At 42.7% G+C, this 24,040-nt stretch overlaps 1 protein-coding gene across 1 annotated transcript in view; it reads left to right on the top strand.

Moving 5' to 3' along the window:
• Nucleotides 1-23,114, top strand: part of LOC104914057 (cadherin-4-like) — a 133,762-nt gene extending 110,648 nt beyond the window's left edge. Inside the window, exon 7 of the mRNA XM_019622230.2 lies at nt 22,911-23,114. Within this exon, the coding sequence (XP_019477775.1) occupies nt 22,911-23,099 (189 nt within the window). The 3' untranslated portion in view covers nt 23,100-23,114. The remainder of the gene's footprint in view (nt 1-22,910) is intronic.
• The last annotated feature ends 926 nt before the right edge of the window (nt 23,115-24,040 follow it).

Below are 24,040 nucleotides of genomic sequence, written 5' to 3' on the forward strand. Positions count from 1 at the left end.
AGAGCAGCGATACATTGTTCTCTTGTCATAGTAATCTCAATTTTTTTCCCCCCTATTTTTTAGGCTAAATATTTTCCTTTTTCTCGTTGTTCTTTTATTCCAATTTTTAAAATCAGTGGGGATTTAGTGTAAGAAATTCTCATTAAGTAGAGTACATGTCAGTACAATTATGTTTTATTCAAGCAGTTCATTCCTTATGCTTAAAATGCTTTCTGTTTTGAATGACTCTCTAGAAAAATAAATGTAGTTTTCAGTTAAAGTAAACAGGTCACATACTGAGTGACCTTATATCTAATGGCTAAAATTTAGAAGGGGAACTAATTGGATAAAACCTGGTGACTCATATTATCCAGGCATTCAATAAGTTGGCCTTTACAGTCTTAATTATTCAGCTTTATGAAAAATAAATAGATTGTAGTTTCACATCCATACCAATATGGAACTCAGTTTAAAAGGAAGAAACCCATTTTAATGGATAAAAGTTTGGGCAGACTCTCAGCCAGGGTAGACTGACCAGGCTGGTGTCTCTTGTCTGAGCACGAGTGGCAGGGTTGGTAGGTCAACTCTTGCAGAATTGGTGTCACTTTTCTGGTAGATCCTTGCTTTTCTAAGGAGAGGATTTGATACCACCCAAGCAAAATAAAATGCCCACTTACAAAGCGCCGTCTTCACCTTCTCAAGGTGAATTTCAAAGAGACAAGAGGAGCAGAAATGCATCCTTCTTTATTTAGGGCTACAAACTGTACAGTGTCTGCAGCAGTGAGGAACTGTCTCAGCTGCACAGATCTGCAGGGTCTGAAACATCCTACAGTATGTTGCATGTGTTTTGCTCACAGGAGAGCCTGTACTGAGGTGAACTGAAGTAGCAGATGAGAGGCTACTCAACACGTTATTTATTCTGGAAGTGGTTTGTTTTGGAGATGTGTACGTTTTTGCAATTATTTTAGCCATTAAACTTCAGCCCTGAAAATGCTTTCATCTTGGCTGATTCCATCTTTTTGTGGCCATGGCAATGCAGAGGAGTGTGATGGGAAATGCGTTATTAGATTTGTCAATTATGTGCATTTTTTCCCCCTGGATGCTTGATACCAGAAGACATGATGTTTGGCAGAAAAGGTAATGAACAGCATTTGCTTGCAAATCAGCACCTAGATGTGGCTTGAATGAATACATCTTTAAGCACAAAGAGAAAAACTTAAAGGATTACCAGGATTTCTGACTATCCAAAAATCTGCCCGATGGATTAGAAACAAGGCAGCTTCCTTCAGCATGGGCTAGAGAAGTGCTGAGTGAACACATGGCTTCTGTGTATCATCTATTTACAAAGCAATTCCTGCTCTGGCTATGGCTCACACAGACATAACTAAGCTGAATTCCATGAGCTGGCATTACCAGTGCTAAAATAGCCTGCAGACCAGGGAAATCTCAGGACATTGGTGGATCTTTGGTTGATGCCCCACCCGGAGCTGCTTTTGTCACAGCGGCTGTTCTGTGAGCACACAGACTGGAGAGAATCATAGAATCCTGAAATCCTTAAGGGTGGAAAAGATCTTTGAGATCCCCAAGCCCAACCCCAGCCCACTGTGCCCACAGACCACTTCCCTCAGCGCCACATCTCCACAGTTCCTGAACACCTCCAGGGACAGTAGCCCCACCATCTCCATGGGCAGCTGAGCCACTGCATCACTGCTCTCTCTGAAAAGTTCTAATATCCAACCTGAGAGAGCTAGAGAAAATCTCAGCTACATCCTCATCAGTGCAGGTTGCAGCAGCAGCAGCAGCCATCTATGATGGTAGATGATCCTGATTGGGTATGAAATGCCCCACAAGAGTTCCCTGCCCCCTGATTAGGTCAAAATAATGAATCCAAAAAATCTTAGTTACCAATCAGAAGAAAATCTGAAGGAAAAAAAAAAAAAGAGAGAGAGAGAAAAAAAATAGATCTTTATTTTAATAGCAGCAAAAATGTCACATTGATATTGGCCTTCTAAAATGATGTTTGGCATTTTAAAGATCAATTTTTTAAAAAGTTGTCTCAAACCATTAAAAAAAGAGACTGTTTTGCAGTGTAAGAATAAATTCCAAGTAAGAGATTTCAAATGCCCTTTCCTGGGAACAGTTTCACCATTAGTGACTTCCGATGAAAAAAACATTGTAATGTCCTCCACCCACTTTCATCCCTAGGCCTCTTCAGCTCTCTGTATGGTCTCTGCCACTGCTGTCATCCTACCATATCAAAAGGGGTATTTAGGAATGTTCTGCTGAGAGCTAATTCCTCTGTTCACCATAAGAACCTATTAATGTAACTCAGAGTGACCATCGCCTGCAGTACAGCGTCTTCAAAGGCTGACTGACAGGTTTAAGAAATGGATTTTGCATTATTGTGCTGACCCAGATGCTGCACCGGGGTGTGCTGAGAGAGGAGCACAGACCTGGTGTATTCTCACAGTGTCCACAGGAAATAAGACAGGGTAAACAGTGTAGTTAATTACTAGATGTGCAGGAGAGCACTCGGGGAAAATGCATCAAAAATCTTGCGAAAACTCATTTAAAGTTCCATAAATTATTGTTTGTGTTTTCACACAGGCAGTTATTTTCAAGTCTAACCAGCTGTATCTCTCCGGAGCGGCCCTAAATCCGTACACCATTACATAAACACACAGTTTGTTGGGGGATTTTGTGCAACGAGGTCCAGGCCCTGTTTACTTCACAGCATTGCACAGACTGTGAGAAGGAGGTGTCTGAATTTCAATGGGACACTTTGACACAGAAAATCCCAGCCTCAGTGTAGTTTGTGTTTCTAAATGATAGTGTGAGAGATACCTTGAAAGAAGACACATTAAATAACATGATAGATTTTTTTTTTTTGCAAGAGAAATTTAAAAGTAGAAAGTCTGAGCAGATGGTTATGTTGCATTTAACATCTCTCACCCCCTCTCAGCCCAGCCAGCCACACCTGGCATGCTGATGTGCTGGGGGGCCATTGACAGCCTTCCCAGCAGCATCGTGCTTTGCTGTTTATTCGGAAAGCCAGATTATTGCTATTCAAGCAGAGTGCCATGTCATGATCCGTGGTGATAACACCCCCTGCTTGGTGCTGGCGCATCATCATCTCTCAGGAGGCAATTACCTGATAACTGGGGACGCTTCCCAGAGCTGTGCGTTGCTTACCCTCGTCCACGTAGCTCAACCCAGCGCTCAGAAGTTCTTAAGTGCCCCTGAAGTGTTCTCCAGTGGGCCCCTGGGTTTTGTAAATGAGAAAATAAACAAAGTGACTCAGGGCACGGAGAGACTCTTCTGCAACTTCTCTGTTCCAAACAAGAATGAAACATGAAAGAGTAATCTGAAAGACACGATGGCTTTTATTGAAGAAATAATCAGAGAGTCACTTATCAGAACCAGAAAACCTGCAACCTGCTTTATCCTTTGTTGCATTATAAATAAGAATTATATTTGTTCTCAGCAAACAAGCCTGAAGTACACTGCACCACGTTGCTGTGAGTGACGCACAGGCAGCAACAGAATAAATTCTGCCTGTCTGTTCCATTAGGTGATTTTGTTTCTTATGTTTCTCCTCTTTCCATACCTGGAGTGAGCTGCCTTACCATCTCAGAAGTGTGATCAGAATGTGTGCTGGGGCTGTGCTCAGAGTAGCATGGGGAGGCCGAGTCTGGGCTGGGGCTGTGCACCCACTCTGTGCCCCCAGAACACCAGGCTGCTGCAGCTGAGCAAAGGGGCTGAAGCACTCTGTCTTTTGTGCACAGCAACAGGAGTTTCTGCAGGCAGTGTTCTTGCCCTATTTCCACTTCTCATGTCAAGACTGGCAAGAGTTATAAGCTCTGGATTCAGAGGACTGTATGTTGGCTGCTCCAAAAATAATGCCTCCTTTTTAATTATGTTGGCCCATGGCATCAGAGGCAGATTTTGATGGGATGGCAGAGGAGGTTGGACCTTCCCACCAATATTCCATTACATGTTGCTGTGATGTGACAGATGGCAGCAGAGGTGTAGTCTGACACAATGGTGTCTGACGTGGAAGTGCGTATAAAGCAAAGGTGTGGAACTGAATTCCTCCCTGTGGAACAAGGCACCCACTGACATTCTTTGACACTTGCTGAACATTTATGGAGAACAAAAAGTGGGTGTGAGCACAATGAAGCAATGGGTAGTGAGTTTCAGCAGTGGCAGCAGTGACAGTGGGTCACCTCCGCTGGTGCAGACTTGTACAAGTGTAGCATGCAGACTTTAGTTCATCTCTGGCAAAAATGCACAGCTAATGGTGGTGGCTATGTTGAAAAATAGCATTTTGTGGCTGAGAATTTGCTCTGTCCAGTAGTGTTATTGTGCACATTGTATCTGTTGTGGTTTCCATGGAAATAAATAGAAGGCATTTGTTTCGGAGCAAACTACATAGAAAATGCCATTCTAGGTGGGACAGCTCATGTACTTCAGCATCCCCTCATGATGCAGACATCCATCAGAACTTCAGCCATGATCTCCCTGAGCTCAGTGTTTGGTGTTTACGTCCTGCACTAGCATTTAGATGTAAAGTTACGTGGTATCATCTGAACTTGGAACACAGTTATCACTTCCACGCTCTGCCTTGACTGTTGGAACGCTTCTTGGCAGGGGCTGCTGCAGGCTCCAGCTCTCAGTCCCTTCAGGCTGAATGGCAGCTGATGGTCCAGTGGCTGCCAGCATGAGCATCCTGCTCATTCTGTGCCCAGCTCTGCGGAGCTGCTGTGCGCCTCGCAGCCCGCTGCCGAGCAGCTCCTCAGGGAACACTTCCAAGGGAGATCTTTGACTTTCTGTGTCTTCCCGGAGGAATTCGTAATTACTTCCTCCTTTATCATAGAGAGCAGCTGTAGGCTTCAGCTCCATTAGAACTGCCCTGGTAATTTTGCAGTGTGAAATTTACAGCAAACAAGGGACACTAACGTTAAACAAATTTATGCAACAGCAGCCCTCACCCAAGTCATTAAAAGTGTGTGCAATTTTCAACGGGTGCTTCAGTGTGTTTTTTGATGAGTTTGTTCATTTCTTTTCCCAGATATGTTTATATGCCTACATGTGTGTTGTTCTGCCAGAAGTATGGACGCCTGTGGCCTTGGGTGTCACCTCCTTGCAAACCCTTTAACTGTGGCTGTAATCTCAACCACAGCAGTGAGGAGAGGCCGTCACCAAAGAGTGGATTTGTGTGTGTGGGTGTGTATGCACATAATAGTCCAATTGAGCTATGTAGTGATTCTGAATTATGTCTATTCGGAAAGACAGGATATCATAAAGACTGCTAATATGGTGGAAAATTATATTAAGCTGAGACAAGACAAAGTTGATTATGTGCTAGACTAGTGCAGATGTGCCTGGCAGTAGTCATTTATGCATATTGATTGATCGTAAAGATAGCAGAGCAGGGGATGGGAGTGGTGTTTGTATGGTTATTGATTTTGTTTCAACTCCTTGGACTGTCATCATGAGCTTTCAAATCCAACCGTCATGACTGATGCAAGTCCTGATTAGAAAGTTTGATAAGAAAGCGGGCATCAGGCTGATGTCCTACCCAAAGAGAACATACTGTTACATCCTTTTAGAAGCAAACAGTTCCCTTATTTCATGCAGATATTCAGAAACATGCCAGATTTGCCCATTTCAGTGGTACATGAATTTAAAATTCATTGGAAGACTGCAGTTGGGCTTCAGCAGGCTTTGGGTTGACCCTGGACTTGGTGGATGCTACTGACCTGTTAAACCATTGAATGGAATGAGTGTGTTTGCATGGAACGGCTTACTGTATGATACCCTTCTCTTCAGTTTTGTAGGAGGAGGTAATTCAGTTTCTTAATTGACTAATTCTTGCTTTTGCACACCTGCACAAGCAGAACAGTCTTTTCTCCACCTCTCCTACATTCTCAGTAGCTAAGCTGTAAACAGGAGATTCTCAGTGCACTCTTTGGATGTATTCTTATTCCTCTTGAGTCTTTATTAAGAACAGTATTCGTACGTGGTGCTGTGCTTAGGGCCACTGAACTTTGCCACTAGAACACCCAGCTTCCTGGGGCTCTGTCACTGCCCTAGCATCATTTGCGTGGAGCTTGAAACATGACACAAGTCAAATAAGGTGCTGATTTTCTGATAAACAGCGACTCTAGGAGCAGAGAGAATTAGACCTTCAACAGTCAATGAAATGGATTTGTGGCTGTTTGCCCTAGAAACTTCCTAACAGCCCCATCCAGGCAGTTCATACGTGTGTATGGCCGTCTCCTCAGTGCAGATATCTGCTGATACCAATATCGAGTTCAAATGTCCACAGTTCAGCTCAGCATTGAACTGTGTGCATAGCACTTACTTTGAATTATGTCTGAGCTAAGGTGAAAGAGCTCTATCTGTGATTATAGGCACCAAAGACAATATATTGAAATTCAGTTACTACAATGTACACATCATTTATCAGCTTCCTGCCCAATAATGCCAGCAGTTGCTGCTCAGAAAATACAGTCTGATGGATTACCTGCTTCTCACCATCTTGGTGAAGACCAAGAAGGGCAGAATTCCTTCAGCACCATCAAGATTGCAGCTTTTTCTGGCTGAAGAGAGGGACTCAGTCTGAAAAGTGGTCAGCAAAAGACATAGGCAGGGGGAGAGTTTCAAGGAGCTTTGCTTCCTCCTCTCATCAAGAGCAGGAGCAGCCCACTGACCCCATGCAGTGCACGTGTGACCTTTTGCAGAATTTGGCCTGCTTTCGTGCCCACTCTTGACATGCTGCTGATTAAAGCTCATTTTTACATTTAAAGCAACTGTGATCTGGACTTCTGGACTTAGATTCATAATAGCCAATTCTTGCCTGGGATCTAAAAAGTGGGGTTGTAACATGAATTACAAATTGGAGAGAAAAAAAATTAAAACAAAAATTACCTTTATTTCTTACCGAATTTCTATTCAGTTCCTGCTTCCTGTTTTGACAGCGTAAGTTGTACTTGGGCAGGAAAAAAAGAAAGCCCACAACATAATTGCAACCATGTCTAATTAGGCAGAGCTATGTAAATTTAGCGTTTCTACATGATTATAAATGTCAGGAGAGCCTTAGATAAGACATGAGAGTTTTGAGTATCTCTTGTGTACCTAGTCTAAAATGTCCTTATTGCTAATCCTATTCATCTGGAGTTGCTTCCTAATTAGAATATTTATGTGCTAATAAGGAGGTGAACAAGACACTCCAGTTCTGTTCCAAAGGTGAGAGTAGGGATTCATTAGACTCAGCGTCTCTGTTTTGATTGCTGTACAATGTAATTAACATTGTGCTAGACAATCATTTTAGATTTACCTTAACAACAAATATTTAAGAAGATTCCTGTTGTTGTTCTCTGAGTCTGGGTCTGATGAAATGATGAGCAGTGATGTCATTAGCTTTGAGGAACTCTAAGGTTCCAGGATGTTTTTTTCCTATTTTGTGTCGCAAGCTCTTTTGGCCTCTGTTTCTCAGTTACTGGTGCATCTGAATCTTGCCCTTACTAAAGTGAAATCTGTTATGCATATTTTATGAATGCACATTATATAGCTGGGATGTGTTTTGCAGCAAATGCTTATTTCCTTTTTTTTTCTTTCCCCAGAATTTTCAGTTGCAGGTATATATGCAGTGACTTGGTATTAAAATTAAAAAAAAGAAGGAAAAAAAAATTCCAAACTCAGAGGTGGTTCAGCTGTTTGTAAGTTCCAGGGCCATAGGAGCAAGTTCCTGGCTGTGTGCAGTGTCTGACTGTGTTTCTGTACATTCCCTTCTCCACAGACTGTGCCATGAATTCTACCCCTCTGGGTTTTAGGCCTTTGTGATCCACCACTGCAGAATTATGAGGCTTTGGGTGGTTCTCCTCTTTTCCTCCTGAAGGGAAGATCCCAGGCATTCCTCACCATCCCAACCCAAAGGCTGAGCTGCAGAAGACATCTTCCAGCTCTGTTCCTGCTTCATCCTTTCTTGCTCTTGTAAGAAGTTTCTTATTTCTTGCTGCCAAAGAAGGGTTCTTCTGACAGACCTCTGGGCACAGCCTGAGGGAAGATGCTGCTTTCCTGAAGTCCTGGAGAATCCGTGCATGCCACCAACCCCAAACCATGAGTGTGCACAGAGCTGTGCTTGAGTACTGTTGCTCAGGCCAGGGAAGACATGTGCAGGGCTCCCAGACTCTGAGGTATCTCCTGCTAGAGATACCTAGCTGGATCTTGGGTGGGACCAAGAGGCAGTTCCAGCCCTCCCTCTCTCCATATCCTTTTCCTTTTAGCCCTACTTGTGTCTGCAGTCTATGTCTGTAATAAATACAAATGCTAAATGGTTCTCAAGTAGATTTTTGCCAATGCTGTGGCATCTCAAAATCAGCTCCTTTTGAAGGGTAACCAGCTCAAAGCGAAACCTTGGGGTTTTGATCTCCTCTCTTTGCTTTCCATCACATAACAAGAAACAGTCTCGGTTGTCTCAGGAAACAATGTTCTGTTACTTTAAAGGTGTTATCAGAGAAGTTGTTAAGATGGCAAGTCACGTTACTTCAAGTCTTCTCTGTATAAATTAGCTAGGTATGAGAATCTCAGAGATAATGATAAATATAGCATCATTCTACTGCTGATGGAAATCATTATCAGCCATTATCAACTTTAATTAATATATTCACATTATTCAAATCCAGGTAGAAAATGTTCTTTGGCATTGAGTCTAGAATGATACGGTACGTGGCTTTTTGTGCAGTCTGAAAAGCAGCTCGGTGCTGTGGAGGCAAGGAGAGAAGCAGGGCCCAGCTCATTGTACATCCTATAGCCCTCACCCATGTTCCACACCTGTGTACAAGGGCAGGAAGATCTCATTTGCATGGGATGGTTCTTTCCTTTGTGCATTTCTTCCACACCTGAAGAGCTTTGCTGTTTGTGGCATCTCTGTTGTCTCCGTAGCAACCAGGGTAGTGCTGGGGATTATACAATCGAAGATGCTCGGAATGAGCACTGGTAGCAAATGTGTTTTGCTATGAAAAATTATTGAAAACAAACAGCAAACATGGGCTAAATAAACCTCTGCTAGTACTAAATGGAATGCTTCTTGAAAATTTGCGTTGGATCTCAGCAGCACTTTAAGTAAATAACCAGTATGTCCCCTTCCGGCTGAGGATTTCCATTTGTTGATTTTGTTTATTTTCTCCTTTCTCTTCTATAAAACTACCAAGGCCAGATCCTTCCCTGTGCTGTACACACAGCACAGAAAGCAGAAACCTGCCCCTGTGCAGCTGCACACAGCAGGCTTCACTGTCCCAGAAAAGCCAATGAGAAAACTACCCAAGTAGATGCTCCTGCAACCCCCCCATGCCCACCCACAGCACTGACAGCATGCCCTCAGCTTGGGCTCACTCATCAGACAGCATGGCATTACCTGGCTAATTCCCTTCCCTCGGGTGTGCCCTCAGCACTGCCAGCATTGTGTCCAGCCTGGGATGCTCTGCTCTGTTCAAAACAGTGAGAATAGCATCCCTGTGATGGGTGTCGTGGCTCCACACCTGCCCCATCCCAGCAATAGGACTGATTTCACTTAGGGCATGATCTATCATCTGAATCAATGACTCTGTGGGCTGATGGTTTAGTCAGAGACCCTGAGGACTCAAAGTAAGGACCTGTTGCAGCTGGTTTGAGTTAGTGCTTTGTTTCTGCTGTCAGATAATAATGTTTCTAAACTTGGACTGTTCTGACACTTGCCACGAGAAAAAAGAAATAAAAAATCCATACAGCTTCCATTAACTGAGAGCAAGGTAAACACCGCAATTGGTGGGATGAGATAAAACCTCTTCACCTCTGGGACACAAATGCGATAAAATTATATATATTTCACAGTCTCACCTTATTCCCCATAAGTGGTTAATCCATCTCACAAAACTCTTGACACACACTCATAACAATCTCTCCTTCTCAGGAGAGACCAGGAGCCGGGTCCTCCCTGCGCATCCTCTTGGAGGGGATGGTCTCACCAGTTCCATGTGGAGCCCCAAAGGTGGAGAGCATTGCAACCAAAGCAAAAACTCTTAGTTCTGAGGAGTTCTTCATACTGGATCATACCATTTCCTTTCTAATTTTCAGAAAGTACCAGCACTAGAATAGGGGCTATCATTTGCAGCTAAGATAGCCTGGACAGATTGCAACTAACGTGTGATAGCCCGAGATGGGCTGTGAGTGGAGGTGAGAGTAGGCCCTGAGATGTGGCTAAAGCACCATAGATCTGTACTGCAGCTTGTCTCAGAATAGAATTTGTACATATCCTTAGTCTGCAATTTCTTTTTGGTGGGCTAGTTCTAGTTAGGAGTGTAAAGGGATGCCAAAACTTTACAGTAGATCTAGTTACAATGGCAAAAAATCTCTTTCTGCCGTAAGTAATTCTGCTCAGGAAATTGGTGCATCTCAGCAAAAGGGCGTTTCTTGCACATAGAAGCAAGTCTCAGCTAAGGGCGAGGAGAGAGGAAGTAACAGTGTGGATTTGATCAATATAGCTCTACTTCTGTGTGTGAAGAAGGCTTAAAACTGTATTTAGATCTCAGCCCGGGCTCCCCAAACTGATGAATGCCTCTGAAAAGATAGCCTTAGTTCCTCTGTCTGTTCCTCATTTGAGAAGTGGAGATAATTCCGAGTTCACAGAAGTTTAATGAGGATGAATTTGTCAATATTTGCGCCTGCAAAGAAAATAAAATATGCCAGCATTATTTACAGCATAGCAGTAAGCTCGTCAGTGCAGCGTCATAGATGATCAGGTCATGGGTTAATTATCTTGGCAGAATTGTGCACTGCGATTTTTCATTTCAGTCTGTTATTTTTGAATATCTTATAATGTATGCTACTAAATTCAGGGTCATTTTGCTTCTTGCATGAAATTCAGCTCTTCCATACATTTTTTAAGAGGAAATGGAGCCAGAACTGGAGAGAACTGAAATGCTGAAACTCCCTCTTGCAGCAAATAGCCAAAAATCTGCTACATTTCTCCGATTATGTAACTGCAAAAATTACATTTTATCACATAAAGACGGTTGGCAAGTTCCTCTTTCATACCTTGTGGCAAGGTGAAGTTAATTCCACATTGCACAAATCTGGTTTGTTGGCAATGGGGTCTCTCTGGAGCTGACTCCATTTTAAGTTTTCCCCCGCTGAGGTGGAACGTGCTTCTGGTCACTTAAAAGCCTTTGACACTTGCAGAAATCCCATGCATCCCTTAGATGACAAAAAGCATAGAAATTAAATGCTGTTTGATTAAGGCTGTGATCTGAGAAAATTGAATTCTGCCTTCAGTTATGGAAATGGCTTGTGGCCACCTCACCGTCCTTGTACGTTTGGTCATGGAAAGGGCCCACGTTACCCTGGAAAAGGTCTCTTTTACAGCTGGGGCCTTCAAGGATTATAGAAAATCCTTCTTGGTCTGCTCCTTCCCATATCAAATTAATAAATACAGGCTTTACCTTTCATACTTTGAGTATATCAAAACACTTCTGGAGTCATTTCTTAACAAAACACCTTCTCCTCCCATGGCTGACACGGAGTGCTTGTTTCCATGATGATAACAATTGCTTTTTTGTAGTTTCACCTGGACAGACAGTGATGCTGCTCTGGGAGATCCGATTAAGGCTGACAGCCCCAATACGGAAAAGAAAACTCCTGCACATCGCAGAGAACGCTCGCAGTGGCACTCTGCCAGCCTGGCTTTTCTGCCATTTCGCTTATCAGCAGTTTCTTAGTTCATCATGAAGCTGTTTGTTCCTCACTTCCCCAGGTTGTTTTTTTTTCTTTTTATCTTGTCGGAAGCCTTCCAAGCAGGCAGTGCATTGAGTTGTACAGGTCGTTACTCCCCAGAGCAGCAAGCTCTGCATGCAGTTGAACCCAAACCACAGAAGTTGCAGACATTTTCATCAAAAGCTCAAATTCCCCGCAGCCACTTTCCATTGCAAACCTATGGCTGTCAATGTAGCCATCGATATGTTTATGAGATCTATCTGCTTCTCATCCCCAAAGTGTTGCACCCCAGGGTGCTGCAAGGCTCCATAGTGAGCACTGTGCTGCCGACTGCTCTCTGCAAAAACTGCCTTTATTTGGTGGCCTTCCTTTTGTAAGAGTACACATGGCTTCGCTCAGATCCATTAGTGCAGTGTTTAATTAAACAAAAATCTTTCTTTTGTATTTATCTAGTACATCTACAGATAAACATTAGGATCATTAGCTTCTAAAAAACTGCCAAAGTGTCTTGCTTCCAAAGTATAACATTTTATCCTCCATTAATCCTAGATCTCGTTCAGTGAGTGATTTGTAACATTCAAGTGATTGTAGCTATGTTGCACTGTTAAGTTATCCCAGAATTTATTACTGTATTTTGCTCTGTTCTTGCGTGATTTTGTCCATCAAGTTCAGTGTGGGTTGTATACCTTTTTCTCCTCCAAGACAGAGTGCAACCACCAAGCACTGAATCGATGCAGATTTTCATTCCTCATGCGTTATGTCTTTGATGCTATTAATGCGTACATACAGAACAAGATCAAATCTTGTTCGCGTTCAGACATCATTGTTTCATGTCATAGAGCATTCTCCCACTCACAGGATAAGCTCTGGTCTGTTTTTCCCACGGCTCTGTGGATTTCCTCCTTTGCACCTGTTTTCACACAAGAGCTGACATTTCCCTCCCCAGCAGAGCCTGCGTGTTGGCTCAAGGATCACCTGTGCTGCAGGGACTGCTGGATTGCTGCTGTACAAAGCAACCCTAGAACTGCTGCTTTAACAGAGTGGTTGCCATATTTCTGTGGGTTTGGGGAAGAGAGGACTGGTGGGAGCAGGTGGGACTCTTTGCTGTGTGTCCTGTGGCACTCCGTCACCAGGGCCAATCTCATAGCAGAACATAGTGACCCACGTTACTCCTAGGTGTAGTTCTCATGATGGTCTTCCAGTTGTGTTCCCACTAACTTACCCAGTCCAGCTGATCGCATCTGGGTATTTGTCACAGTACCTGGGAGAGCATAGCCCTCTTAAAAGCCAGGGAAGCAAAGCCAGAGCTACCTTTGACGGAACCTCCATTAGTATTTCCAACTTCACAACCAAACCAAGTTTCTTTTCCAGTAATTCTGTCACATTCTCTCTCAGCAAATAGACACAACATGACCCCACCCATACTGTGTAAAACAGCTCGTAAGGGAAATACAATAGGGAACATCTCGCATTAATCTCTTTGCAGTTATTTGACTGTTTTCCACTAACCTTTCATTCTGCCAAATTTAATTAAATCAGCTGCTTTTCCAACTATAACCTGTTCCTCCATTATTTGAATGTTCCTTTCTATTCATAGGGATGAAGGCATATGTGTATCACAGCTATTGCAGCTGTGCAGCTAGCAAGAACTTATTGCAGCTAGCAAGAACTTAGCTGAGCTGTTTTCTTAAAAGTGATGGAATAATTCTCAGCAGTTAATGAGTAGCACCAAATGTGTTTATTTTATCCAGACCATACAGAGTCGACGCCATACCGATTCTCAAAGTTTGACTCCTGACTGCCACCCTTCTGCCATGGCTAACAGACAGGAGTAGAGAAAATGGTTTGAATGTGTTACACTGAATATGTATCACATTGGTTTGTGTTGTGTGTTGTTTTTTTTTAATTGATGCATTGATAGGATTTGGAAAAACGTCAGAACTAAGGGGTTTGGCTATAGCAGCAGTGCTATGAGCATGGAATTTTGAGCCTGTCTGCACAAAAAAAATGAGACCAAGTATAAATTATGAGCAGTATTATTAATATTTATTCACCTACGCTGATCTTCTTGATGATCTTTTTCATGCTTCCAGCCCAAGAGAGCTTAAAGAAGGCAGTTTTACCTGGATTGTGAGAGGCTTTTCTTGCTCTTTTTAATCAAGTCAGATAGACCAGAAAACAAATCAGGCTGATAAAAACAGAAGTCAGGCTTACAAGGAAAGCAGCTGTAACAGCTAAATGGCTTAAAGCAGAGAAAGTAGGAAAACAGCATGTGGGGCTAATGATGGGTGGTTTTCAGGTTTCAGAATACATTAAGGCATTCTCCTTGTTTATTAAATTGCTCTGGCAGCATTTGACAGTAAAGGTTTTGCGGTTTATAAAAGTGCAATGGACATAATGAGGATTTTTTTTTTCCATAAGCCTGGCCTTTGGGTAACCACCAAGATGATACACACTATAGGAAGGATTTGGTTTTGTGTAAGTCCAAAGAATTTCCTTGGATTGTTGCTTGCTTTCCCGTCCCTGTGGTCTGCCTGGGGTTTTTAGGTTTTTTTTCCCCTCTCTCAACTCTCGCTCCTTTTGTCAAAAAGTGGCAGACACAAACCACAAGCAACATCAATTTAACGCTGGCAGATTTTCCAAAGGGCACCTCTCAGCAGCGACAGTCACTCTGTGACCATCTAGACATTGAACTATTGCTTGTCTCTTCCTGTCCAAGAGAAGCTGGACATAATTTCATGGTTTTACAAAAATTGCCTCAGCCAAAAGATGGAAGGTTTATTCCTCAGGTCTCCTTTTAAGTGCTTTGCAAGATGACCTGACATCTGTGGGGCACAAAGCCGGCAAAACATTGACGTGAATTGAAAGCATTGTCTGAGTTGCTTCTTGTTGATGCTGAAGTCCAAAGGAACACTCCCGCAGTGCTGCATGGATGCTTCCCTCCAGCAGAAGGGCTCTGAGATGGGTCCTTCCGCATCTCTCCTCCTCACAGAGCCCGACTGCTCCTGCAAACGGAAGGATTTTATTCTCATGATATCACTATGAGATAAGAAAGTGTTTTCATTTCATTTTGAAGTGTTATTTTCAGTTTCTTGGAGGCACAGAAAAATTAAATGACCCGCTAAAGGTCGCTGGGGGAGTGTTTGGGAAAATGCAAAAGGAAACCATGCTGCAACCCGTAGCCTTAATCACAGCCCACCTCTTTTTTGGCACCAACTCAGTGGTGGTAGTCATAATCAAAATGCATTATCCAAGATATTTGTCATCTCTCCTTCTTTTCTTAATGGAATTTATTTGTAGCTCGTACCAGCTCACTGTCACCCCCCTCGCATGGCTATCAGTGCCGACAATCAGCAGCATGTAATTTATTTTCCTTATTCTTCTTCCTTGTGGTCTTGTGTCTGATCTGTAGTTTTGATCACTGAAGAGTGAGATATAACCCATTTCTAATGATTGTGTGATTCTAATTTACGCATTAAATAAGAACCATATGAGAAGCTCATTTACTCACAGTCTTCCTATTCAAAAAATTCAATACTGTCCAAGGACTACAGATATTCTTACAGTGGGTTTTCTGATAACAATTTTGGTAATAATTCTGATAATAATTTTCAGGTAAGTCTGTAGTGCCTGAATAGCTTCAATAGACTCAGCTCGGATGCCTTTATGGAATTGCTTGAGGCATGGAAACAGATTAGGTCCATCAGAGGCAACATCAGTAAATAAAACATTTCAAGACAGAACAGTGGGTACTTCTTCTGCTGTTATTGTTGTTTTCATACTTATCTTCTGAAAACAGCCCAGTCCCTATTTTCTATTTGCTCCAGGCTTGGTGTCTAATTTTCCAAGGCTGAGTGAAAAAAAAGAAAATAATCCCAACAAATGTTATGTCCATACTATAAAACCTTCCAAAACTGGAAAATAATGTCACGATCTTCAGAATAGTGGTACTGTTTAGATTTTGAGTGAACTCCAAAGAATTAGATTGATTGTGAAACGGTACTTCAAATAGGATAACAGAATTGGGTGAGTTTGTGGTTTTCCTGGTTAAGGTTCTGACATTCTGCTGTGGTCAAATATCAGATAAAAAGCTTGTGACCTCTTGTCATCCTCACCTTTTGCAACTCCAAATCTAGAATCAGTGTGGGGTTAAACAGAGCCTGGGTTAGTACTAACCTGGGGTGCAGCACCATTGCCTTATGGGTTGACCAGCTTGGGTCAGAGCATAGCAAACCCTGTGCATAGTGCATCTGGGTCTGTTGATGTTTTGGTGGATGTTGTTTCCAGTAGGTCCCTCTCCTTGGCCAGGAGCAACTGCGTTGCTGTTCTTAATGTGTTCCACAACCGTGAGGTTTCAGACTGTGTTTTCCAAAGCCTTGAGATCCCAGGCTCAGTGTCCAGTCCACCAGGAAGAAACATCGCTCAAAAATAAAAATTAAGAAAGTGAAGTATAACTCAGATGAATCACACTCAAAACTCTCTCTGTTCTTGCTTAGTAGAGTATTTCCCATGCACAGTATTGCTAGCACAAAACATTAAGAAAATAAGGAAAATGGTCCATCAGGACCACCACTCTGTGTTTTCAGTTATGTGGATGTCCCCTGCTGCAGTTCCTTGTTGTTTTGGTGCTTTTTTGTGTTTGGAGTTGATATTTCCAAGCTTTTCTTGGTATCCCTGACAACTAGCAGGTCGCTTTTGGAGATGAGATTCTCACTCGATAACAGCACTCCTGGAGCTGGCTCTTCAGCAGGATCACTGCTCCCACAATAACACAGGAGAGGTGAGCAATTCCATCTGCCTCACATCTCTCCTGGCCCAGGGCTGTGGATGCAGGAGGCAGGCGGTGACCATCAGGGCAGTGCTGTACCTGAGGTGTGCTTAGGGAGGGGTTTTGCTCTCACTTTCCACTGCCTGAGGAGCACAAAAAGAGCAGCCAGGGGCAGCAGCAGTTGCACTGATTGGTCTGAAGCCGCTGGGAAGCCAAGCAGAGCAAACTCCTGGAGGGTCTTCCAGCTCAGTGATTTTATAAAGTCTCTATGGTAGAACTTTTTTCAGGTAACCTAACTCTTCCTTCTGCTTTTGTATGAAAATGAAGGGGTAGTTATTGCTGGCTGCTGTACGCACTGCCGGGTATTGTTTTGCTTTCTGAAGCAGCCACATGGAAAAGAAAATAGCTACTGAGCTGGAACAGGGCACATTTGGCACTTAAAATTCAACACTCACCGTGGGCCAAGCTGAAGGGATTGGTTGTGTGACTGCTGGTTTTGAGCGAGTTAAACAAACGTGCAAACTGCATTTTTCTTTTCAGAAAGAGCAGCGATGAAGTGGCACAGCTGCCAGGAGGTGGTGGGGTCACCATCTCGGGGGTGTTCCAGAGCTGTGGAAATGTGGCACTGAGAGATGTGGACACAGCAGGATTGGTTGGGGTTGGATCTGGGGCTCTTAGTGGTCTTTTCCAACCGTAATGAGTCCATGATTCTGTGATATTAAAATACTGTCTTAAAGTGCAGTAGAGAAGAGAGGAAGCAAAGAGTAGTGCAGATGTGATATACCACAGGTTATGAGGCCCAGGTGCTGAGAGGAAAGAAAACTTAAACTCTCAGATGCTAATCAAACTGCTGGCTGAAAGCTGCTTGTGAAAGGTCGCTTGTCACTATATGTGCCATGCCAAGTGAAAATCCAGAGGTGAGCTTGTGGCCTCTAGACCTTTGTCCTTTGTCTTGACCTCCATGTCAGAAAGCAAGATGTTTCTCACTGATACCTTTTTTAGGGAGGAAACAGCTGAATTAGCACACCACCATTTCCGGGGGAGTAAGCTTTGGCATCAGTAGAGTTAGACCAAGGACCATCTCAGCTTGCTGACAGCTCATAGAACCCAAAGTGCCCAGATGCTTGTGGCAGGAGAGTGCTGTGCCATGCTGGGAACAAAAGCAAACACAGCCTCAGCCAAAGGGAGAAGATAAACCTGTCTATTTGTGCTTATGCAACATCAAGTGGCCCATTTTAGAAGTGGGATCCTCTGTCCCTGTCCTGTTAGCATGGAACACTTCTGAGGGTGGCTGTACCTGTATAGAGATGTTGGGATGAAGCAAAGTGCATCCTTTTAGCTCAGATTGTGTATTAAGACTTGTGGGTTCTGAAGTCTGCTGAGGGTGCTGCATACCTGCCACAGTGCTGTGCTGTATGTGGGAAAAGAAAAGGTCAAGCTCCATCAAAGGCTTGGCTCGAGCTGGGCACCAAGACCGAACTGCAGACACTGTCAGCAGAGCTGCCTCCTCTGAGTCTCCAGCATAGGGGCTCTTCTGGAAATCTGCCTTTATATTTAACCATAGGGAGCATTGCAGATACTTTCAGGGTTTTCCTGTGAGCTTTGTTTAAATGATGGCTCATTCAATCTTTTTGGATAAAGCACTTCTGCTGAAGTCATGTGACTGTCTGGGGTATTTCTTTTCAAATCGACTTTCCCAGCTGTGGTGCAGTATTTATTACTGTGTTCACGAGCTACTGTCGTATACCAAAGAAGTGAACATCAACATTTCACCAGCACACGAAGAAATGATTTAGGAAGGAAGCCAGAGAAATACTGTATGTTCCTCTCACTGGCATTGCAAAAGGCAGGGGGGGTGGAAAAGTGTATAAAGAACAGGTAAGAATAGCCATGAGAGGAAATAGGACTTTTTTTCCAACTTCAGATTTTCTGTCTCCTTCTCTAATAGATTCTTTCTCAATAAATCCCATTGTAACATCCTGGTAACCTTATTTGCTTTAGACAGGATGCTAAATTTAGTGAGTCATACATTTCCCAGGAAGTGGTAATTAATTGGACAATATTTGTACAGAGCTTTGAAAATGCAGGTCCTAATTTTGCAAACCCTTTGTCCGTAATGAAGATTAATTTAATCACATAATTACCACGTTTCTGGACTTTGGCATCTACAGTTACCCAGCAAGTATATGATTTATATTAATTGCATGAGTAATCCAGGAGCAACCATATTCCTAAAATTATTGGGCAAGCATATGTGAAAGTTGGTTTCACAGATAGGACTTCATTGCTACGATTTCATTTAAAAACTATTTTGCTCTTTAGATGTTTTTCTTTGAATATGATTTGTTCAAAGCCTGTCTCAGTACTGCTGTGTGTGCGCCCAGGGTGCGAGGCAGCATCTGTGGGGCTGTCTGGCACCCCAATGGGCAGAGCCAGAGCAAAGCTGCGCTTGGAGGGGGCATCTCTTCCTTTCTCCATGCCTGTGTAAGTGCTGGTCTGGTGATACAGATCAGTGTGAAGTCTGAGACCATCATCATACAAAAACCTTGTGAAAGGGGTGGGGTTTGATGGGCTTTTTTATCTTCAAAAGTTGTTTGAACACAGAGAATACAGAAAGAACCAGTTTTTGCTTTGCTCAATTTGTCGTAATTTCTACTCAGACCCAAAAGGCTCTACTCCTGATTTAATATACTCTTTTGAACATTTTTTCTCCCCTGACCTTGCGTTAGACAGTTCCTCCAGCATCCCACAGCGTTAGAGGTGAAGGACCTACTAATTTCCAGCCTAAATTTATTCATGGCCAGCTTATACCCATTTGTTCTTGTGTCAACATTGTCCTTTAGTTTAAATTGCTCTTTAGCCTTCCCAGTGTTTATCCTCCTGAGGTATTTATAGACAGCAATCATATCTGCTAGCAGCCTTCATTTGCTAGACCAAACAAGCCAGGCTCTTCTGGGCTCTTCTCTGGTGATGGGCTCTTCACTCCTGGCACCTGGTCGGGTCTGGGCTGCTCATACAAGTGACCTGGATTATGCACAGCATCCAGATGAGCCCTCAGAGCTTGGCCCAAGGAGTGAATATTGCTGTATCTGCAAGGTCTGCACTGCACACAGTCCATGTGCCGATGGCATTTGTCCCTGCTGCACAATGAGTGGTCAGGACATGGGCCCATCCTCCATGCTCATGTCCCCTCAGCCAGCTGTCTACAGAGTTTTGGTCCCTTGCTGCATTCTGTTCTGTTTTGTACTGTTAAATCTCTTCTTGTTTCTGTTATTTGATTCTCTGTTCCCTCTCCGTGTACAAGGCACTCCTAACTTTTTAACCAAGCCCTTTAACAACCTTAACCACTTGACCAACTGATTCCCAACCTCTGAAATTTAGCTGATGTATTTCTTTGTACCACTGTATCAGATGATTGACAGGAGAGCAGACAGATTAGATCTGCTGCAATTGCTTAAATTATTCTTTCCTTCATAATTTTTTCCTTCAAAAGCTCTTCTTAGTTTTTAGGTCAGACTAAAAGCTCTGCACTTATCAAGATCAGCTATTTTTTTTTTCCTTGATTTATGTAGAAGTAGCACATTTACTTTCCTCTAGCATGAAGATTTGCTAGATTTATTAAAAATACCAGCCACTGGGCCTTCTAGTGACTTCAGTGGGCTGGGTTTTTAGCCTACCCCTTGAGGGCAGATGCTCATATCTTTGGTTTCATAGCATCACCATCAGAGCAAGGATACAGAAACTATTTCATTTCTCTGGGTTAAGGCCATTTGATGAAACCCCCATGCTGTATTTTTTATCCTGTTCTATTTAAAATGTCACTTCTGCTAAGGAAGAGAAGATCAGAATTATTCTGTGTGATCAAAACTCCATCAAGAAAATGTCTCATATGCTAGGGGGCATGAGACTGCCTATTTTTTTAATAGTCGCAACAATAATACTAACAGTAGGACAACAAACTGAGATGCCCCTGGAGATGTGGTGACAAATTGGAAAGACATGTTGAAATTGAAATTGATTGAATAGTTCAATAAAATCAGCTTAATGCACAAAAGCAAAAAGGTTAGCTACAGAAAAACAAAAAAAATCAGTAATTTCTTATCTGCTGGGACCAATCTCACTGAAGATTGAATTAGTTATAAATTTAAACTAGGTGCCTGAGTGTGCCACCCTTATCTGCCCACACCAGAGGCATTCGGATGAAAATGAGTGTGGATGGCAACTGAGTGCCTAAAGGGCTGACAAATCTCAGCCTACTTTCAGTTACAAGTTTTCATGTTTGACACAACTTCACATGCCAGCCAACATCTTTCTCCAGGTCAGATCACTCTTCTGCTCCAAACACAATGGTCGTGTCTCCAGCTGATGAAAATGAGCACAGCTTTGGCGAAGCTTGCAGTAGTTGGCCTCTGGCTGGGTCCCCACCGCTGCAGCTGCCACCAACCCTGGGACAGAGCACCCATCCAGTGCTTTCTTTCCCCCTTCCCATCCATATGAGCCATCTCTTGGGGCTGCTGCATATGTACCTTACTCAGTTCTGGGCGTTTTTGGCTTTGTATTCTCTTGGTCAATACAATCTCTCTTTTAGGGTTCTTTAATGTGGCATTCTGAATTTGTTCTGGATATTTTACTAACACTGTGCTGCAATCCTAGTGAAAAGCAGTTAGTTAAATTTAAAAAACTTGATTGTAAATCTGAGATTAATAAGACAGATTCATTCGTAGGGCATTTCAGCCTTACAGTTACCAGTGCTTTACAAGTGGAGTCTTGAATGGCAAAGTTTGCACGAGGAAAAAGCGAGAGCTAGAGTTTCTCCTTCATGTTTTATTATGGGTAGCACGAAATAATGAAAGTCCATTTCCATAAAACATTCCAGTTGTAAGGTGCTGATGAATTCTTATGTGTGATGTCTTGTCAATTTAGCAGATTAATATCTGTCAATTAAAAGTGCTGAAATCAAGATAAAGCTAGAATTCAGATTTCTGTTATTTTAGTAGCTCAGAAGAATTACAGAATTAAAGCAGTTGCAGCAGCTCAAGAACACTGGTACGGGAGTAAGCAGACCTAACAGACCTAATTTTCACCATGTGAAACTTCAAAGAGCATCTGACATTTTGCACAAGACGTAACATCAGCAAAGGAAAAGGGCAGCCCTCGAGTAGCAGAACCAGACTCCAGCAGCAGGCAGCCATCCAGCACACAGCCACTCTGGGCAGCTCTCTCCTCCCATTAGAAATCCTCCACTTGGCTTTGCACAAAGCTTTTCCAGTGTGACACTGTGATTCCATATCCGCACCCTTTGGGCTCTCCATTGCTCTGCCAGAACCACTTGGTCCCCATGTCCCAGCTCACATGGGAACAGGAGGTGTATTCTCCATCTCTGGAGGTATTTAAGAGACGTGGCATTGAGGGTCATGGTTAGTGGTGGGACTCAGTTAGTGTAGTGGAAATGCTAAGTCACAGCCTGAAACAGTGATGGAGCACCTGGTGGGAAGGCAGGACCAAACCACAGGAACTCAACTGCACCTGAGTGACCAGAAGGGCTGGAGCCAGGATCCACCCCTTCCCAGACCTCATGTAAGGGCTGGCAGTGGAGGTAAGGGCTTCTCTTGCTGGAGATCCCTGCCTACCTGAGGCCTTCCAAAGGCTAGCAGGTCTTTTCCTTCATTTCTGTTCCTGTGGCTGCTGCGTTTGGTCTGGTTCTCATTTGCTGTAGCTAAAGACCGTGCCACCCTGATATCATCATCCCATTATAGTATTACACTTGGTCAGGCTAATGGTTGGACTGGGTGATCTTGACAGTCTGTTCCAACCCCGATGATTCTATGATTAAGTGTTCTATATGCCTTGAGCGTGATGTGGGTAGCTTGGCAAGATGGTTTGCTCTGCGAGATTTTTTCATTCTTCAAAGTAATTGAGAATTTTTAATGAAGATTTTGTTACGAATTGAAACAGGGAAGATATTTTAAGTGTCAAAAGGCATTGAACTGTGTGAGCAGAACCAGTTGGAGTGCCATGAGGCAATGCTGCTGTCAGTTTGGGGATTATTAATGTGTTTGGTGACTTTGTTGATGAAAAAAAAAAAATGTCAGCCAAATTTCTACTCGTTTTTCAGAAGACACAAATTAATGTTGCTGAAAATGTTTAAACATTAGCAAAAATGTCTGTCTAAGCCAAGAATTTCTGCCTATAAGATCTTTTATTTTCCTGTAAATCAGGTGATGACCACCAATCTATGCAAAAATTGCTTCAAAAATGCAATGGAAAATTTTATGTTTTCTTACTAGCATTTTAAGTCCATTTAACTTTGTAGCCAGCTTTAAGATTGAACTTATATATGGAAAATAAACTGAGACATTTTACAGGATTCCTTTTTTCATTCTCTTCTGTTTGTTTTTTTTCTCTCCAGAAAGTTCAGCAGTATATAGTCATCGTTCAAGCCACAGATATGGAAGGAAATCTTAACTACGGTCTCTCAAACACAGCGACTGCAATCATTACGGTGACAGATGTGAATGACAACCCCCCTGAATTCACGACCAGCACTGTAAGTAGCAATACATCAGCACAGCAGTGCCCAGACACAGCGTGGCTGTGATTCGGGGATGTTTGTGCCAGTCGGCTCTCTTTGCTGGTTTGGCAGATAGGACAAACTTGATCAATCTGTGGAGCAAAGACTTTTTTAGGGGGGGTGGTGGGTAAAGGAAACTAACGTGGTCTGTGAGGTAGCAAAACTATTTGACGACCAATTTCAGTGAGGTACTGAAGGAGCTGAAATAATGTGGCAAACAGATGATGTCTGATTGCCCCAAAGAGGATACAGTTGTTTCACAGCAATCAGCTGTAGACATCTCAGAGTTATTATTACTTATGAGTGAAATCCGGAGCAGTAAGAGATATTTTGGGTTTAGTAGCCTGGATATGATTTCAAAGAAGTAGTAAATACTCTAAATGGTAACAGTTATCCAGGAAATTTGTATTACACTGATAGCTTTAACAGATGTATTTGTGTGTGCCGGCAGTAATACTTACATATACATACTTCACTACATCTGCTTTTAATCAGTTTAAGATGTTACTTCTATTAGTACAGTATTTCTCTGTTCAGTTCTCATGTGCTCCAAGTCTTTATTACTCGGGAGAAAGAAGAAAAATAGAGAGATTGCAAATGACAAATTAGAGCTGATTAAGATAAAATTGAAAAGACAGAAGGAGACATAATGCGGTCTTGTTCTTTCCAGCCTGCGTAATCCATAGAGGTAGAACATCCAAAACATGCATAATAACCACAAAGGAGTATAGAGATCTACATGGTAATATAAATGAGAAAACACTGTGTAGCCACTGTCTATATTCATATCATTTTAAACCAGGAGGAGCAAATGATTTGTCTAGAACTGATACCAGATCACTGAGAATACAGAAAGTCAAAACTGCATTGTGCTCGTGTCACTGAATGTTCTTTGAGGAATGTGTTTATTATTTATATTATTCTGAATTTTCATTCCGCCTTACAGGATATGCAAATATTTATTCATG

Source organism: Meleagris gallopavo, chromosome 22 (assembly GCF_000146605.3).
Source record: "Meleagris gallopavo isolate NT-WF06-2002-E0010 breed Aviagen turkey brand Nicholas breeding stock chromosome 22, Turkey_5.1, whole genome shotgun sequence".
Taxonomy (NCBI): domain Eukaryota; kingdom Metazoa; phylum Chordata; class Aves; order Galliformes; family Phasianidae; genus Meleagris; species Meleagris gallopavo.